General features: G+C 36.6%; 1 protein-coding gene across 13 annotated transcripts in view; it reads left to right on the top strand.

Annotated features, from left to right (window-relative positions):
- MBNL3 (muscleblind like splicing regulator 3) overlaps positions 1–15,497 on the top strand; it is a 122,359-nt gene that overhangs the window by 38,866 nt on the left and 67,996 nt on the right. For 10 of the 13 annotated variants that reach the window (XM_079122680.1, XM_079122681.1, XM_079122685.1 and 7 more), the window contains exon 2: positions 11,424–12,317. The exons of the other annotated variants lie outside the window; for them this stretch is intronic. In XM_079122680.1, coding sequence (XP_078978806.1) covers positions 12,141–12,317 — 177 coding nt within the window. In that variant the 5' untranslated portion in view covers positions 11,424–12,140. The remainder of the gene's footprint in view (positions 1–11,423; positions 12,318–15,497) is intronic. 13 annotated transcript variants of the gene reach the window in all.

Consider the following 15,497-nt stretch of genomic DNA (forward strand, 5'->3'; position numbering starts at 1 on the left):
TCAATAAAAGAAACCAAATGAACCAGGACAATTGGGTTAAAGTTGCCAACCCATTTTCAACACAAGTCGCCAACATAAGAGATATGATGAAATTTGACCCTGAGCTCTTCATGTGTACACTAAAATTTCAGGCATTTTAGCTAAGTAGATGAACCTTTCTGGGCCTCTGTTCAAAGCTGAAGTAATCAATAGGTTATTTTGTCCTTTACTGACTTTGAAAATCTGTTGTGAACTCATTTTGAATTATTTGGTGTGTTTTCAATATTTGATATGTGCTCGATTTTCCACACACACTTTTGTATTTTTATTTTTTTGGTACCAGGGATTGAATCCAAGAGTGCTTAACCCTGTGCTACATCCCCTGCCCTTTTTATGTCTTATTTTGAGACAGGGTCTCACTAAATTTCTGAGGCTGGCTTTGAACTTGCAATCCTCCTGCCTCAGCCTGAGTCACTGGGATTATAGGCATGTGCCACTGTATCCAGCACACACTCTCTTTTAAAAACCTGAAGTCTGGATTTAACTTACATGCCTTGCACAAGTAGGCACAGAAGTTATTTCCCCATTTATTGATGCAAACCAAATTTAAAATTCATAGATTTCACAGAATTTCCTTCCTGCCTTCCTCCCTCCCTCCCTCCCTTCCTCCCTTCCTTCCTTCCTTCCTTCCTTCCTTCCTTCCTTCCTTCCTTCCTTCCTTCCTTCCTTCCTTCCTTCCTTCCCTCAGTGCTGGAGAAGGAACCCAGGGACTCAATCATACTAGGTACCATGAACTATATTCTTGAACCCACAAAATTATTCTTATTGAACAAGAGTATTAAATCGCAGAGCTAAGGTGTTGCTTTCTAATTTCATATTGGAATTAAACCAGTTTTTTTTTCTAGCTTCCCTCTACTTTGAGGGTTTTATAATTTTTCCTTTAAGACTTGTTGAGATTGACACTGAAAGATAGAAGGGAACTATTCTATCTGGACCTGACTTATTATTATAAGTATATTATAGTTATGCACCTTTCTTTAGTGTTAGCAAGGCCATTGAGTACTTATCCAAATTTTAATTAGAAGATGTTTAAAACTTAGCCCATTTTAACATTCCTATAAATTTTACTACCAAAAAGAACTTGTTTTCTAATCTAGCATTAATCATTCTGGAATATTAAGCAAAAGTATACTTTTTATTTTAGACACCTTTAAGGAAAGATACTTTCTGCTAGGTGCAGTGGCACACACCTGTAACCCCGATGGCTGTGTAGTCTGAAGCAGGGGGATCACAAGTTCAAGGCCAGCTTCAGCAACTTAGTGAGGCCTTCAGTAACTTAGGGAGACCCTGTCTCAAAATAAAAAATTAAAAGGGCTGGGGATGTGACTCTATGGTACAGTATCTCTGGGCTTAATCCCCTATCTGTGCTCCCAACATTTTACTCTTAACTCTTTCTTAAAGCAACCAGCTTTCTAATGAACTCTAGTGTGTTAGTCAGTTTTTTGTTGCTGTGACCAAAATACCTAACCAGGACAACTTAGAGGAGGAAAAGTTTATTTTGGCTCATGGTTTCAGAGGTTTAGTCCTTGGTGAACCAACTCCATTGCTCCATTGCTGTGGGCCTAAGGCAAGGCAGAATATCATGGCAGAAGGGCATGGTGGAGGAGCACTGCTCCATTTATGTGGGTCAGGAAGCAGAGAGAGAGGGAGAAAGAAGGGACTGCAAGGGAAGATGAATGCTTCCAGGGCATGCCCCCAGTGACCCATCTCCTCCAGCCAGGACCCACCTGCCTAAGTTACTACCAGGTCAATCCATTCCAGTTAGGTTACAGTTCTCACAATCCAATCATTTCATAGCTGAATATTTCTGCATTAACACAGGAACTTTTGGGGGGACAACTTATATCCAACCATAGCATCTAGGCAATTCATTTATAGACATGTATTTCAGTCATGGGTGTGATATGCAATAATGTCTCTAGAATCAGTGATTCCAACCCAGAGGGTTGGAGCTCTTCATATTCTTTCCTAGAAAATTCACTTTCCCAGAACCCTCTCTTCAAGTCTACTAGAAGGCTTGGCATTGGTCTTTGAAATCAGGAAACATTTGGGACTCTTGCAACATTTTCAGCCACAATGCTTCCCCCCCTTCTGTCCTTTCACTAGTTTATACGTGCTCCTAATAAAGAATGGGTGCTTAGTATTGAGACAAAATCTAAATTTATTGGCTGTAATGCCATGAAGAATTCAGTGGAGGAAGCCTTCACTGGATATAGTAGGATACACCACTAGGTACAGTGATGAATCCCTTTATGCCATTAAATTATTTAGATACTATCTCAGCTTATTCTTCTGACAAATAGTCACCCTTTTGTGACTCATGTTTATCTATAGAGGTACTTGGGGAATAGGATTGTGGCTCAGTGATATAGCACCTGCTTAGCATGCATGAGGCCCTGAGTTTTGGTTTCCCCAGCAACACACACACACACACAAAAAAAATGGAGTTAGAGAGTTATTTGGGCTATTTAAAAGTACTTGAAAGATAAACACTCAGTGATAGATTTTGATTATTGTTTTGCAGTGTGGGGGGGTGGGTGTAGGGATTGAACAGTGATGTCCTACCAGATTTTATCAGTAAATACATCAACCTTGAAAATTCAATTCAGTTCATCATGCACTTTCAGAGGAGCATGAACACTTCTAATCCACTGAGATACTGGCTGAAGTCCTATGGCAGGAATTTACAAGATGCCATTGTTGCCCAAAAGTTACTGTCTAAATTTAGCTCCTGGGATGAGCTTGTTCTCCAGCAAAATCTAACTGAAGGGGTAGGGGTGGTAGCTCAATGTGCTTGCTTACCACATGTGAAGCTCTGGACTTGGTCCTCAGCACCACATAAAAATGAATAAAATAAAAGTATTGTGTCCATCTACAACTAAAAATATTTTTTAAAACCTAACTGAAAAAAAATAGTGGAAACTTGAACAACATTTTAATAAGGGGTTTTCATTTTAGATATTAAGATTGCAGCTGGGTGCAGTGGTGCATGCCTGTAATCTTGGGAGGCTGAGGCAGGGAGATCACAAATTCAAAACCAGCCTTAGCAAGGCCCTAAGCAACTTAGAGAGACCCTGTCTTAAAATTTTAAAAAGTTTTTAAAAAGGACTAGAGATGCGACTCAGTGTTAAGTGCTCCTGGGTTCAATACTTAATATATGCACAAAAAAGACTGCAAAAGTATTTGAGATTTGATTCAATTCAGACCCCAGAAATGCAGATACATGTCCTTAATGACTGGGTCATTGCTAAGTGGGTAGTTAGCAAAATGCAAACAAGAAGCAGCCCTTTTCAGTTTGTTTCTCAACCTACTTTTCATGTTGGCTGGACTTAACGCACTGCCTTTCACACACTCACACAGAGCCTGTGGAGTGGAGAGCAACTCTCTGACCTTTATCCACTTCCCCTTTGTCTTTTGTTCTTTCAGGGTATGTTGGATGCATGAACTTTACTCTGATTGTGTGTTGTAGGCTCCTTAAATAAAACAGTTTTCAAAGGTCAGATCATTGTTAATATTCTACATTTATGGCCACTGAGTCTCTACTGCATGTAAAAAGACTTTGGGAGAGGCTTGTCTTTCTGTATCAAATATACACTCCTTAGATCACTTTCCAGATCCTTCAGAAATCACCCACATTTTTCTCTTTTCCCGTAGTAACATGCCATCCTAGCCCGCCCCGCCCATGTATGTTTACCATGCCATGAATGCTCGCACCTTATCTGATCTTCTTGCCCTTATACCTGCTGTTCTTTTCAGGAATTCTCTCTACCCCTTCATCCCCTATCTAGCTTCTTCTCATTCCTTAAGGCCTAGCTCTGCTTTCTTCTTGAAAACTCCCTTGACTACTCCAGGCCTTAGTGACATTCGCTTTTCAGAAGTCTCATAGAATTTGTTGCTACTGTTGCCAAATTTCATTCTTCATTATCTGCATTGCTTGCTTTTATTTCATATGTATTGTCTTTCTTTCACCCAATAAGATTAGGGTTGCAGAGGCACATGATCCAGGTCTGTGCAGAGTTGGTGAACATTAAATGTTCATTGATTGATATTTTCCCATATGAGAATTTTCAAAGGCTTCACTTGCCTTTAAAATAAATATTGGTTCCATAAATGAAATGAATGATGGGTATGTTTCTTTGTTTTCTGCTACATCCCCATCCTAACTTGCTGCTGCCCCTACTTGAATGTATGGTTCAAAGGACACAGATTTTGTCTTCTTTACTTTTATTTCCTCAGCGCCTACATCAGAGCCTGGGTTGTATTAGGTGCTCATTGAATACTTGTTGACTGACTCATTAGCAAAATTGTTGTGCATATATTAAATGCAGTCAGTCTTGCAACTTATTTTGTATTTCACTTATCTCAAATGCTTTAGCATTATAGGACTGTAATTGTTCAATGTGCTAAATTCTCGCTATTCTTGAAGTTTAAATAAAATGTTTGGTGAAAAAATATCTTTTAATGGCACTGGGGTTTCTGTCCCATGCACTTAACCAGTGTTAGTTAATAGCAACTATGTTAAGAATCCAGTTTCTAACTCATTTTTATACTAAATTGGATTGATTTTTAAAAGATATTTAGCAACAAGGTCTCAGAATTCTTTGTACTGTTTGAAAATAGACATACCTTCTCAGCACATGAGGAGGCTGTGGCAGGAGAATCACAAGTTCAAAGCCAGCCTGAGCAACTTAGAGAGGCCCTAAGCAACTTAGTGAGAACCTGTCTCTAAATAAAATATAAAAAGGGCTGGGGGTGGGACTCAGTGGTTAAGTGGTTCAAATCTCTGGTACCAAGAGAGAGAGAGAGAGAGAGAGAGAGAGAGAGAGAGAGAGAGAGAGAGAGAGAGAGAGAGAGAGAGAGAGAGAGAGAAATAGACACACCTAAAAAAAATTAAAGATGAACTGCATTGACGATCAAAACCAGGAACATCCATTGCCACAGCTGTGTTCAAAAGAGACACAGTAGAACCTATTTTTTCTATCACGGCCATGTGTATGAACTGAGGTAGGTCGTTTAATTGTTTCATGAAATAGAAGTACTTGATTTACCTGCTTTTTGAAAAAGTACATGAAATGTGACAAAGCTTAAAACACTTAATGAAAAAGTTCTGCACATAGGCAAAATATCTTTATTTTTATGGCCATTTTTTTCAGACAGAAGACTCAGGTTTTCCATTGGATGCCTGTGAAACCCTGATTTCCATGTGCAGTGTTGAGCCCCTCTCATATGCCTTAAAGAATGTGGTGGTGGACCACTAACCAAAACATGGGAGGGAACTAGAACCTGAAGCAAATTTGAACTTGAAGGCTTTTAAATCTTGTCACCCTGCCAATTCAAGCAGTATGTGGCAGGTGTCTCATATATTTGTAGAGCCAAAATAAATGGCCACAAGAAATTCAGAGGTAATACAGATGTTAAGCAAAGCTTAAAATTGAAAGAAAGAAAACGTTGTTTTTGTTGTTTATTCAGGAGTTTGATAAATGCATTTAAAGGAATGCCTCTTCAGCTATTGGTCTGGGTGCCAAATAGTATCTTTGTGATCTGTTGGACCACGCATCTGCCATACCTCTATGTTATGTGCTGGCTTTTAGAGAAAAAGCAGATGAAAGGAGGAGATAAAGAAAATGTAGGAAAATGGGTAAAAGCTACCATCAGTGGCCTTACAATTAAATCTAGAGCAAGTTTCCATTTCCATTATATCAGTAGAAAATATTTCTTTTTTATTTTGTTTTACCTTCAAGATAACTTCTATGAGACAAGATGTGAATCTTTCAAAATCCATAGTCTACTTTTTTCAAAGGATTCACTGAATAGTGAATCTAGAATGTATGTCAGTTTAGAAGTGGATATAGTTTCCTTGTGTCTTATCTAGGAGTTTGATAAATGAGCATTAAAGTCAAAATGAATTATTATTTTCAAGGAAGAATACTTAGGGAAATGTTTCTTTCTATGGCTCAAAGTGCAATCTCACTCCCACCACCAGTTCATCTTTATCACATTCATTGTTGAGCAAAAACATTCTAAAGATTTGCCTACTATACCCAGATATAAAGATGGAAATCGTTTGGATAGTCCATATTTTTATAAGACCTTGCTGCTATAAATGATCAGGAATAGACCATTATTCATGGAGATCTAATATATTATATAATAAGAATTCCAGGTATTATCATCTCAATTTTAACATTAGAATTGTGAGAAAACATTCAACTTTCCAAATTTAGTGGATTCAAAACCTAGGGAGATGGCCAAAGCTCAGCCTGCCCAGAGGGTGTTCAGTGACAAAACTTGTTTCTAACATGGTATAACAGAAGAGTCCGTGTTAAATTATCATTTAATCTTTTTTTCATTTTTCTTTTGGCACTAGGGATTGAACTCAGGGAGGCTCTACCACTGCAAAACATCCCCAACCCTTCTTATTTTTTTATTTTGAAGTTTCTTAGGACCTTGCTGAGATGCCTAGGCTGGCCTTGAACTTGTGATCCTCATGCCTTTTAACCTCCCAAAACATTTAGTCTTAATATCTTTCAAAAAAAAATCCTGGAAAATATTCTAAAACCCTAAGTAGCTATAACAAGGAAGAATGTGATCCGTGCCATAAGAGATAAACAGTATTGTGGCCTGGTTAATAGAGTGGGTTCTGGAGTCAGATGCCTAGTTTGAACCATGACTTGATCACCTACTACCTACATAAAGTTGTTCAAATTAAATTGCTTAACCTTCTCTCTACCTCTATTTCCCTGTCTATAAGATGAGAATGGTAGTACCCTCTCCAAGAGGAATATGGACAGCAATAAAATTTATTGTGAGTAATCCCCAAGTATTTCCCTCTCGTTTCTATGCAATAGTGTTTGAGTGTAGGTTTAAGAGTATTAATTCATAGTGTGCTTGGTGTTTTGTTCCTGGCATATTAAAGATTTGTGTTGAAGGCAGAATACCTAGTGTGTATGTCTAGCTCATTAACTCTAATAATCATTGCACTTCTCTGTGACATGGGTTACTTCTCTGTTTAAATGAATATACCAATTTTCATGAAAGCAGGGATCTTTGAAGTCTTGTTCAATGTCTAGAATAGTGCCTGGCATATAGTGGATACTAGATAAATAAATGTTGGCTCAGCACAACTCACGGATATTATGAAAGTGATGATCCATCAGGCAAGAATGCAATTTTGAGAAAGAACCATAAGTACTCTGCAAAAATGACTTATTTTCCTTGTTTAAGATTCCCAGGGGAGATAAATGATCTCTCCTAATATTTCTCTACCAGGACCCACACACAAGATTTGGAGTCAGAAGATCTTTCCTGGAGACATCTTTTAACCACTTAAGACTTAATAACCTAAAAAAAGTAATTTAACTTCTATAATCTTCATTTCCTTCATTGACATATTTAAGTTATCATGCATGCTTTAGAGTATTTTTGAGACAGCATGCACAAGGTTCTGGGTTCGATGCCCAGCACCACAAAAAGGAATGGAATATTTTGAGATATCCAGAGATCAGTGCAACATAACTACCTGTAAAGTGCAATTACAATAAAGCACAAATGCACCAAGAAACAATAACTTACCATGTTCTACTTTGGAGGACTAGAAATCATAAAAAGGAAGACCATATTCCTGTTACTCAATTGTAAGGCAGGAAATATAAAGCTGTACTGTCCCCTCAAACAAACCCAATCATCTTACAAAAATAAGACGCTGGGTGCAGTGGCAAATGCCTACAATCCCAGCGGCTCAGGAGGCTGAGTCAGGAGGATCCTGAGTTCAAAGCCAGCCTCAGCAACTTAGTGAGACCCTAAGCAACTCAGGAAGACCCTGTCTGTAAATAAAATATTTAAAAGGACTGGGAATGTGGCTTAATGGTTAAGCACCCCTGTGTTCAATCCCTGGTAACAAAATAATAATAATAATAATAATAATAAATAATTATACAAGGAAAACTGGCACCTCTTCCTGTCCTTTTTACATAGTCAGATAAACAGAGCTGCATAAGCGCATTTCTCCTCGCCCTCACACCAGCTCCCTTTACTCGATGCACCTAATTTCCTCTGAGCTAACCCCGCTAAATATTTCCAGTCAGAAGGAAGACATGTGCTGGCTAGAACTGCTTTGAGGAATTGGCCAGAGTCCCATCTGAGGTTTCAGGCCAAAATAAAAAAATCCCTCTTCTCTCATTCCTGATGTTACATGAACTGCACGGCCAGAGGCCAGTTCCCATTTGCACTTTCATTTGTAAAAGTTCAGAATTCAAATTTATTATTTATTATCTGTTTCTCAATTTGTCAGATCTCACAGAAACCTTTCTCCAGATCCTTATGTTTATGTTCTGAGCAAATCTTCAACCCTTATATATATAGTTTTTTTTTCCTTTTTTTGTTTATTTTTCTTTCAGATGTGTTCAGACAGCTTACACAATTTAGCTGTAGGATTAAGTTCTAATATAAACTTACAAACCCCCAGAACACACTCTTTCATTGTACTATTCATGATACATCATGGCAGCTACAGTATGTAAACTAATTTACTATTGAAAGTTAACTTAGTAACTAACATTACTGAGAATTTTTTATCTGTGGAGAATCTAAGAAAACTTGAGGTAGCCAATCCTATCACTCGTCAGGATTTTTTGTTTGCTTGTCATAGCTTATTCGACTTAAAAACCAGTTACTAAGACATAATTCATGCACTGGCACTATCCAACTAATTCATTTTTTAAAGCTTTATGCCTTTTATTTTTTAATTATTTTAATATACTTTATCTTTAAATTATTTTTTTTTATTTTTACAGACTGCGTTTTGATTCCTTGAGCACAAAAGGGGTACATCTTTTTGTTTCTATGGTTGTGCATGATGTAGATTCATACCATTTGTGTAATCATACATGTACATAGAAGAATGGAGGAACTTTAAATTATGTAGAGGGAAATGAGAGGGAGGAGGGTATGAAAAATGGTGGAATGAGACAGACGTCATTACCTTATGTACTAATTCATTTTTTTAAGTATACAATTTAGAGAATGATTTTTAATATATTTTTAAATTTGGGTAACCATCACCACTATCTAATTCTAGAACATTTCCATCACCCCCATAAAGAGTCTCCTTGCCCATTAAATAGTCCTCTCCCATCTCCCCTCCCCCTAACTCCTGGCAAATACTTGCCTACATTCTGTCTCTGTGCATTTGGCTATTCTGGACATTTAATGTAAATGGAATCATAGAATATGTGCCTTTTTGTAACTGGCTCATTACATCATGATCTTTTCAAGGTTCAGCCATGTTGTAAAATGTATCAGTATTTCATTCCTTTTAATGGCAGAATAGTATTCCATTGTGTCAACATAATACATTTTTCTTATCCATTCATACTTTGTTAATGGACCCTTGGGTTGTTTCTGCCTTTTGGCTTTTTATGAATAATCCTGTTGTGAACATTAGCATACAAGGATTCATTCGAACCTTGTTTCAATTATTTTCATTTTATACAGAGGTATAGAAGTGCTAGGTCATAGGGTAACTTCGTGTAACATTTTAAGGAATTGTCAGACTGTTTTCCATAGCAACTGCACTCTTCTACATTTGTACCCAGAATGCATGAAGATGCCAATTTTCAATTTTTATGTTTTTTTTTTTTTTCATTATAGCCATCCTGGTAGTTAAGAGTGGTATTGCATTGTGGTTTTGATTTACATTTACCCCATCAGGGACTTTTTAAAATTATTGTTTTTCTAGAGTTCATTTCTCTGACAACTGTGACCCTCTGGAACACACTTCTGCATGTAGCATATTGTGAAAGAACCCTCAGAACAGTTATGATCCATCATAGAACTTCTGCAGAGGAACCCCCACCTTGTCCCTTAGGCCTCTCATTCAGTAACTAACTCTTATTCAACATTCATAGTTGACCATTAGGTTTTCCACAATGGATCTAGAAAATTTGCTATGTCAGATATTATGGCAGTAAGAGAAATGACATAAGAAGTTACAATTAACAGTTTGCCACTGAAGTAGGAAAACTAATCTTTCCCAAGACATTAATCACCCCAAGTTTTTAACAGAGCCCAACTTATGTTCAATACTTTTTAAGAAGTCAAAGGTATTTATAATACATTTTAGAAAGATTTCATGAAGAAAGACTCAGAGAAAAACATGGTTGGCTCTGGAATAAATAAGCTTGCATGACTTTTCCAGGTATTTAATTTCCCAATGATACCTGAAAAATCGAGAGCTATTAAATTTCCTCCAGAATTTAGAAAGGACAAACAGATTCTGTAAACTTATTGAAGGTATTATTCAAATGTTAAATGAAATATTTTCAAGAACTTTAATTCTACTTCTTGATGATGTTAACAATTAGTTGATTAGTCTGGTACTCAGAGCTTACTTTTCCTCCAGTGGCATTTTGGCACAAGTTGATGATTTATTTCCTGTAAACTAACCTCTCGTATATCTTCTCAGCTGAGTTGCTTGACACTGGTTCTGGTTGACACTGGGTTCAACTTCAAACCTTAAAGCTGCACAATATTTAATATATTACTGAACGGCACTTTCTATCTCTCTTATTTCTGTATGCTGACATCTTTTGAGTTGTTCCGATTTCCCTTCATAAAGACAAAAAAAATTCCCACAAGAAAAAAAATCCAGGATCTTTTCAAAGAACGTCTTATATGAAGCACATTTTATATTTCCATTCTCTACCCTACCTCATATAAACTGATTCTCCAACTATTTGTGACATGACTGTTTTGTGGATTTTCAATAATTATATTTTTGATACATACATCAGTTACTTCTCAGTACAACTTAAATTTTCTTAGCAATTCCTATTTTTATTGGAAGAAAATGACCAAGCATTTTTTGTTTTGTTTTTGGTGGTGCCAGGGATGGAACCCAGGGCCTCAAACATGCTAGGCAAATGCTCTGCCACTGAGCTCAATCCCCAACCCTGTAGTCAAGCCTTTAATCAGACCATAATAAGGTTAGTTAAAGACAGGTCTTTGATAGCCTCTAAAAACTGGAAACACACAAGTGGATTATGAATGCATAAGGGGCTGTCATGTTAAGCTGTGACATTTTCTGCACAGTGGACACCAAAATGAATTTCTACTTTAAACAAGTAAAACATAGCAACATTTAAAATTTGAGATGTGGCCCAGTTTTGTACTACAACAGTAAATCTAAGCAGTTGCTTTCTTTACTGTGCATAGCCTTACACTGGGAAATACCCTTTTTATTTACAAGAGCTGACTGTACTCTGTTGCACTGTCAGTATGTAGATGCTTCCTATTCTAAATAGGATATGGTTGCTTTTCTTTCCAAATCTAGAGTTTGAAATGGAAGCATTGTATTTTAGCTAATTTTATTTATTTTTTTCTTGCAGGTTCTGAAAAGTGCCTTTTCTGAAAACTCTGCTGCTTGGATTCTACTCTAGAGCTGTCTCTTTACCAACCCCTCTCCCTGCCACACCCTTTCCCGCTCCCTGCCTCCTACAAAACCTGGCGTGCTTGTAGTTCACTTGTCAGCAACTTGTCCATTTATTTTTTTTCTGTGATTCGCAGTTTTCTTAGTCATTTTCTCGCCCCTCAATTTTGCAGCAGAGCTGGTTTTCGGGTTGTAACATCCTTCCCAGTCTCACTCTTTAGAGCTTAGAAATAGGGAGAAAAACTTTTCTCTCCCTGATCTGAGACCCTTGCACAAATTGAAGGGCAGCAAGCAGCATATGCTTTTTATAAGAATAATTGAAAACATCAACTAGACAGCACAGAATTCTTTTGAAAGCCTGCCAGTTTTTTGAGGCAAATTCAGCAAAGGAACAAAATAAACCATTCAATTTCTATAAGCTTTACAGTTGCCTTCTTAGGAGTTGGTCTCTAATTTGATTTTTAGTTATTCTGATACAACTTTGATTTTATGAGTGACTTTTTGTTTGATTAGATCAGATTTGAGTTAAATGGAAACCTAAGTGCTAACAAATAGACATTCTGCCAAATCAACCTGGTGTCTCTTCACATTTAGCCCTAATTCATTTTTAGTCCTTTAACAATCCATAGTAATATTCTCCTAAAGAGGGTGCACTTGATATAATTTTGCTTTCAATATGACGGCTGTCAATGTTGCCCTGATTCGTGATACCAAGTGGCTGACTTTAGAAGTCTGCAGAGAATTTCAGAGAGGAACTTGCTCTCGACCTGATGCAGATTGCAAGTTTGCCCATCCACCAAGAGTTTGCCATGTGGAAAATGGTCGTGTGGTAGCCTGTTTTGATTCTCTAAAGGTGAGCACCATTTGAATGCACGTAATTGAAATTTGTTGATTTCTATGTTTTTCAAAACATGATGTGCTGTGAAATTAGTAAAATTAATAACAGCATGGAATTGGTAAGTTTTGTTTTTTAAAACAGAATGTAGACTTTGTGCTTATAGAACTAAGCCAGTCTAAAGCTCACTCTACCAAAGCCTACTTGTAAAGATAGATATGCTTAAAAATAAAAATTCAAGAATTTTTGTAGGAGTGAGGGATATAGTCTTGCTAATAGTTACCTTTTTAAAAAGATGGATTTAGATTTTGAACACAGTAATAGAAATCCTCATATAACCTGGAGAAACTTTTACCAAATTACAATATAGATTATTATCCATACTATAAAAATACACTTGGCAGGGACCAGTCAGTTTGGGATAAACGAAGCCAGTTTGTGACAGTATAAGGTGAAAAATCTCACAATTCAGGAAGAAAATTATGGAATTTAGAAGATTTATTAAAGTATATTTTGAACCTTTAACATAAAGACATACCTACAAAACTAGGTTCACAGGCTGGGGGGTAGCTCAGTGATAGAGCACTTGCCGAGCATGTGCAGGGCCCTGGGTTCCACCCCAGCACTGCAAAACAAAACAAAATAAAACCCAGTAGGTTCATTTAATTTTCTTCTTCAATACCTAACTGACCTAATTCAAATTTGTGACTAAACTTTTGTAAGGAAATTCCTACATCCAAGGTCATCAAACCTTAATGTTATGTACTAGAATATAAACAAAACATGAGGGAAGATGAGGTATTATGTAGAATATGACATATATGATTGCAGAGCAAGAAAATGCACTGATTTTCATGTTTTATTCATAATTATCCTTAAATTAATGATAAAGATGTACAAAATCAAAGCATAGGAGCATAAAACTGGTAATGGATTCTTGGCTTAATTAATAAGATTTTCTACCATACATTCGAGATGTTTTTTCAAAATACATCAAAATGAATTAAGCTTAACAAGAACCTTTTCAATTTATTGATATTGTTTTACCCTCATCATGACTCATTTTACCTCATTAACATTTTTATTTATGGTGGCATTGGCTAATAGAGATGTATGCTTTCATGTGATAGTTTCCTCAAAAAACATTTTCTCCAATGATATACTACAGGTTGAGTATCCCTTAGCTGAAATGCTTGGAGCTAGACATGGTTCAGAGTTCTGAGTATTTCAGATTTTAGAAAATTTGCATGTATGTAATGAGATATCTTGAGGGTGGAATCCAAGTCTTAAGCATGAAATTATACAGTATTCTAGTACAACAGCATTTTTTACTACAACCTGTCACATGAGGTCAGTTGTAGAGTTTTCCACTTCTGACATCCTGTTAGTATTCAAAAGTTTTTGATTGGGGAGCATTTTGAATTTTCAGATTAGGGATATTCAAATGCACTTGAGTTATGAGCCTTTATTGCAGATCATTCCAGTTCAATAATGGAAACTTGTTATGGTAAAGGTAATTCCTACCATTGGAAATCTCAGAATTCCTTTCATTTGCAAGAAACATTATGACTAAAGCACTTATTTTGCTTTCTTTATTTTGGGGTCATTCATATTTCATCTACAGTCTTTTGTATATTACTTCAATCTGCTACTGTAGGACTAGGCAGTTCCTCCAAGTGGAAAAGAGCACTGAACTAGTCAAGGTTGGAGAAGGGTATCTTTTATCCAGTTCATATGGAGATTGATCCACTGAACTAGGCCCTTTGTGTATGTTGTTTCTGAAGATCTGGAGTATAGTCCTAACCCCACAACTATGCTTGACCTTGGGCTCCTGAATATCACAAACCTTGAGTGACTTCTTCTCACTCTACATAATACCTTCTGACCCTAACTTTCATGATTACTTGAGAGACCAAAGACATACACAAAGGAAAAACTATGCATCACTATGAAAATTAACTAAATGCTTCAAACAATTTTAGAGTTTATTATTGAAAAGTACAAACTCATGTTCCATGCTAAAATTCAGTTGCTGTATGATAGCAGTTCTTCTGACTAAGTATCACTGTTTCTGTGTTTTACTCTTTGGTACAGAGTTCCCCGGAGGCTTTGTAGATTCTGTCTTTCCAGGCATCCTAGAATGTGGAAGGAAATTTGTGACCTTCCTAATCATTGGTATACTTTAGGTCATTGTTCCCATTTAAAGGTAAAGGAGTTCTATAAACTATTTTTTTAAAAAATAATATGGAAGGCAATTGTTTACAAAATGCATATTCCCCTTTAAGCTTGGAAAATGTTTAATTCAGAGACTAGGTAACAGCTAATGAATATAAATAAGCCACTTAATTATTTAAATAAGCTGTCTACTCTGGTGTTTTAAAAAGAATTTGTGCATTATGTTAATATCCTGATGACCAGTCACATAGGATACAGATAATTTGCATAATCCTTATATCCCAGGATATAAGGATATAATGGAAAACTTAATTTTTCAAATATACAAAGTCCTTCAAACAGTTATTTAATTTGCTACTTAGATAGCACATTCATCAGAGTTCCATGTCTGCACAAAAGCTTTGTAGTTCTCTTTACTGTTATTTCTTCTCCACAATATGCATGAAAGCTATGATAAGTTAAGGGTAACTGACCTTTGGGGGTGGTACCACTGCCATAGCAACAATACACAAAGTACGTACCTCAATGGTTACCACACCATTTGCTACCCCTCTTGAGTTTGTATAATTTAAACACCATGAAATTCATCTGTGTACTATTTCTTCTTCAATGAATGGTTAAATAACTGAAGCAATCATTTGATGAGTTTGGGGCTGCAGCTTTTGTTTTTATCAGGATTTCTTTATCACTCACTATTCTATCAGATGATGGTTCTTTGCCTTCATAATAGGTACAATAGACACAAGGTCCTTTACTCACCTCATAATGAGGGAACATTACAAAAATGAGAAGGGTGAGTTGGATGGCTAATTATGCATTGTGCTGAAGTGCTGTGCCCATCACTCCATGAATGTTGAGTGTTTAGTGATAAAAGTTGCCCCATCTTCAGATAGAAATCTAGACAGTGCAGCCTGCAGATTAATTTCCAGAGACAGAAGAGTCTCATGTTAGGTTGGTATGCGACTCTTTTTGATTCAATCGCTTGGTCTGCTTCGCACAATTTATTTCAAAAGTTCTCTTCTA

The sequence above is a fragment of the Sciurus vulgaris genome (genome assembly GCF_902686455.1).
Source record: "Sciurus vulgaris genome assembly, chromosome: X".
Lineage (NCBI taxonomy): Eukaryota > Metazoa > Chordata > Mammalia > Rodentia > Sciuridae > Sciurus > Sciurus vulgaris.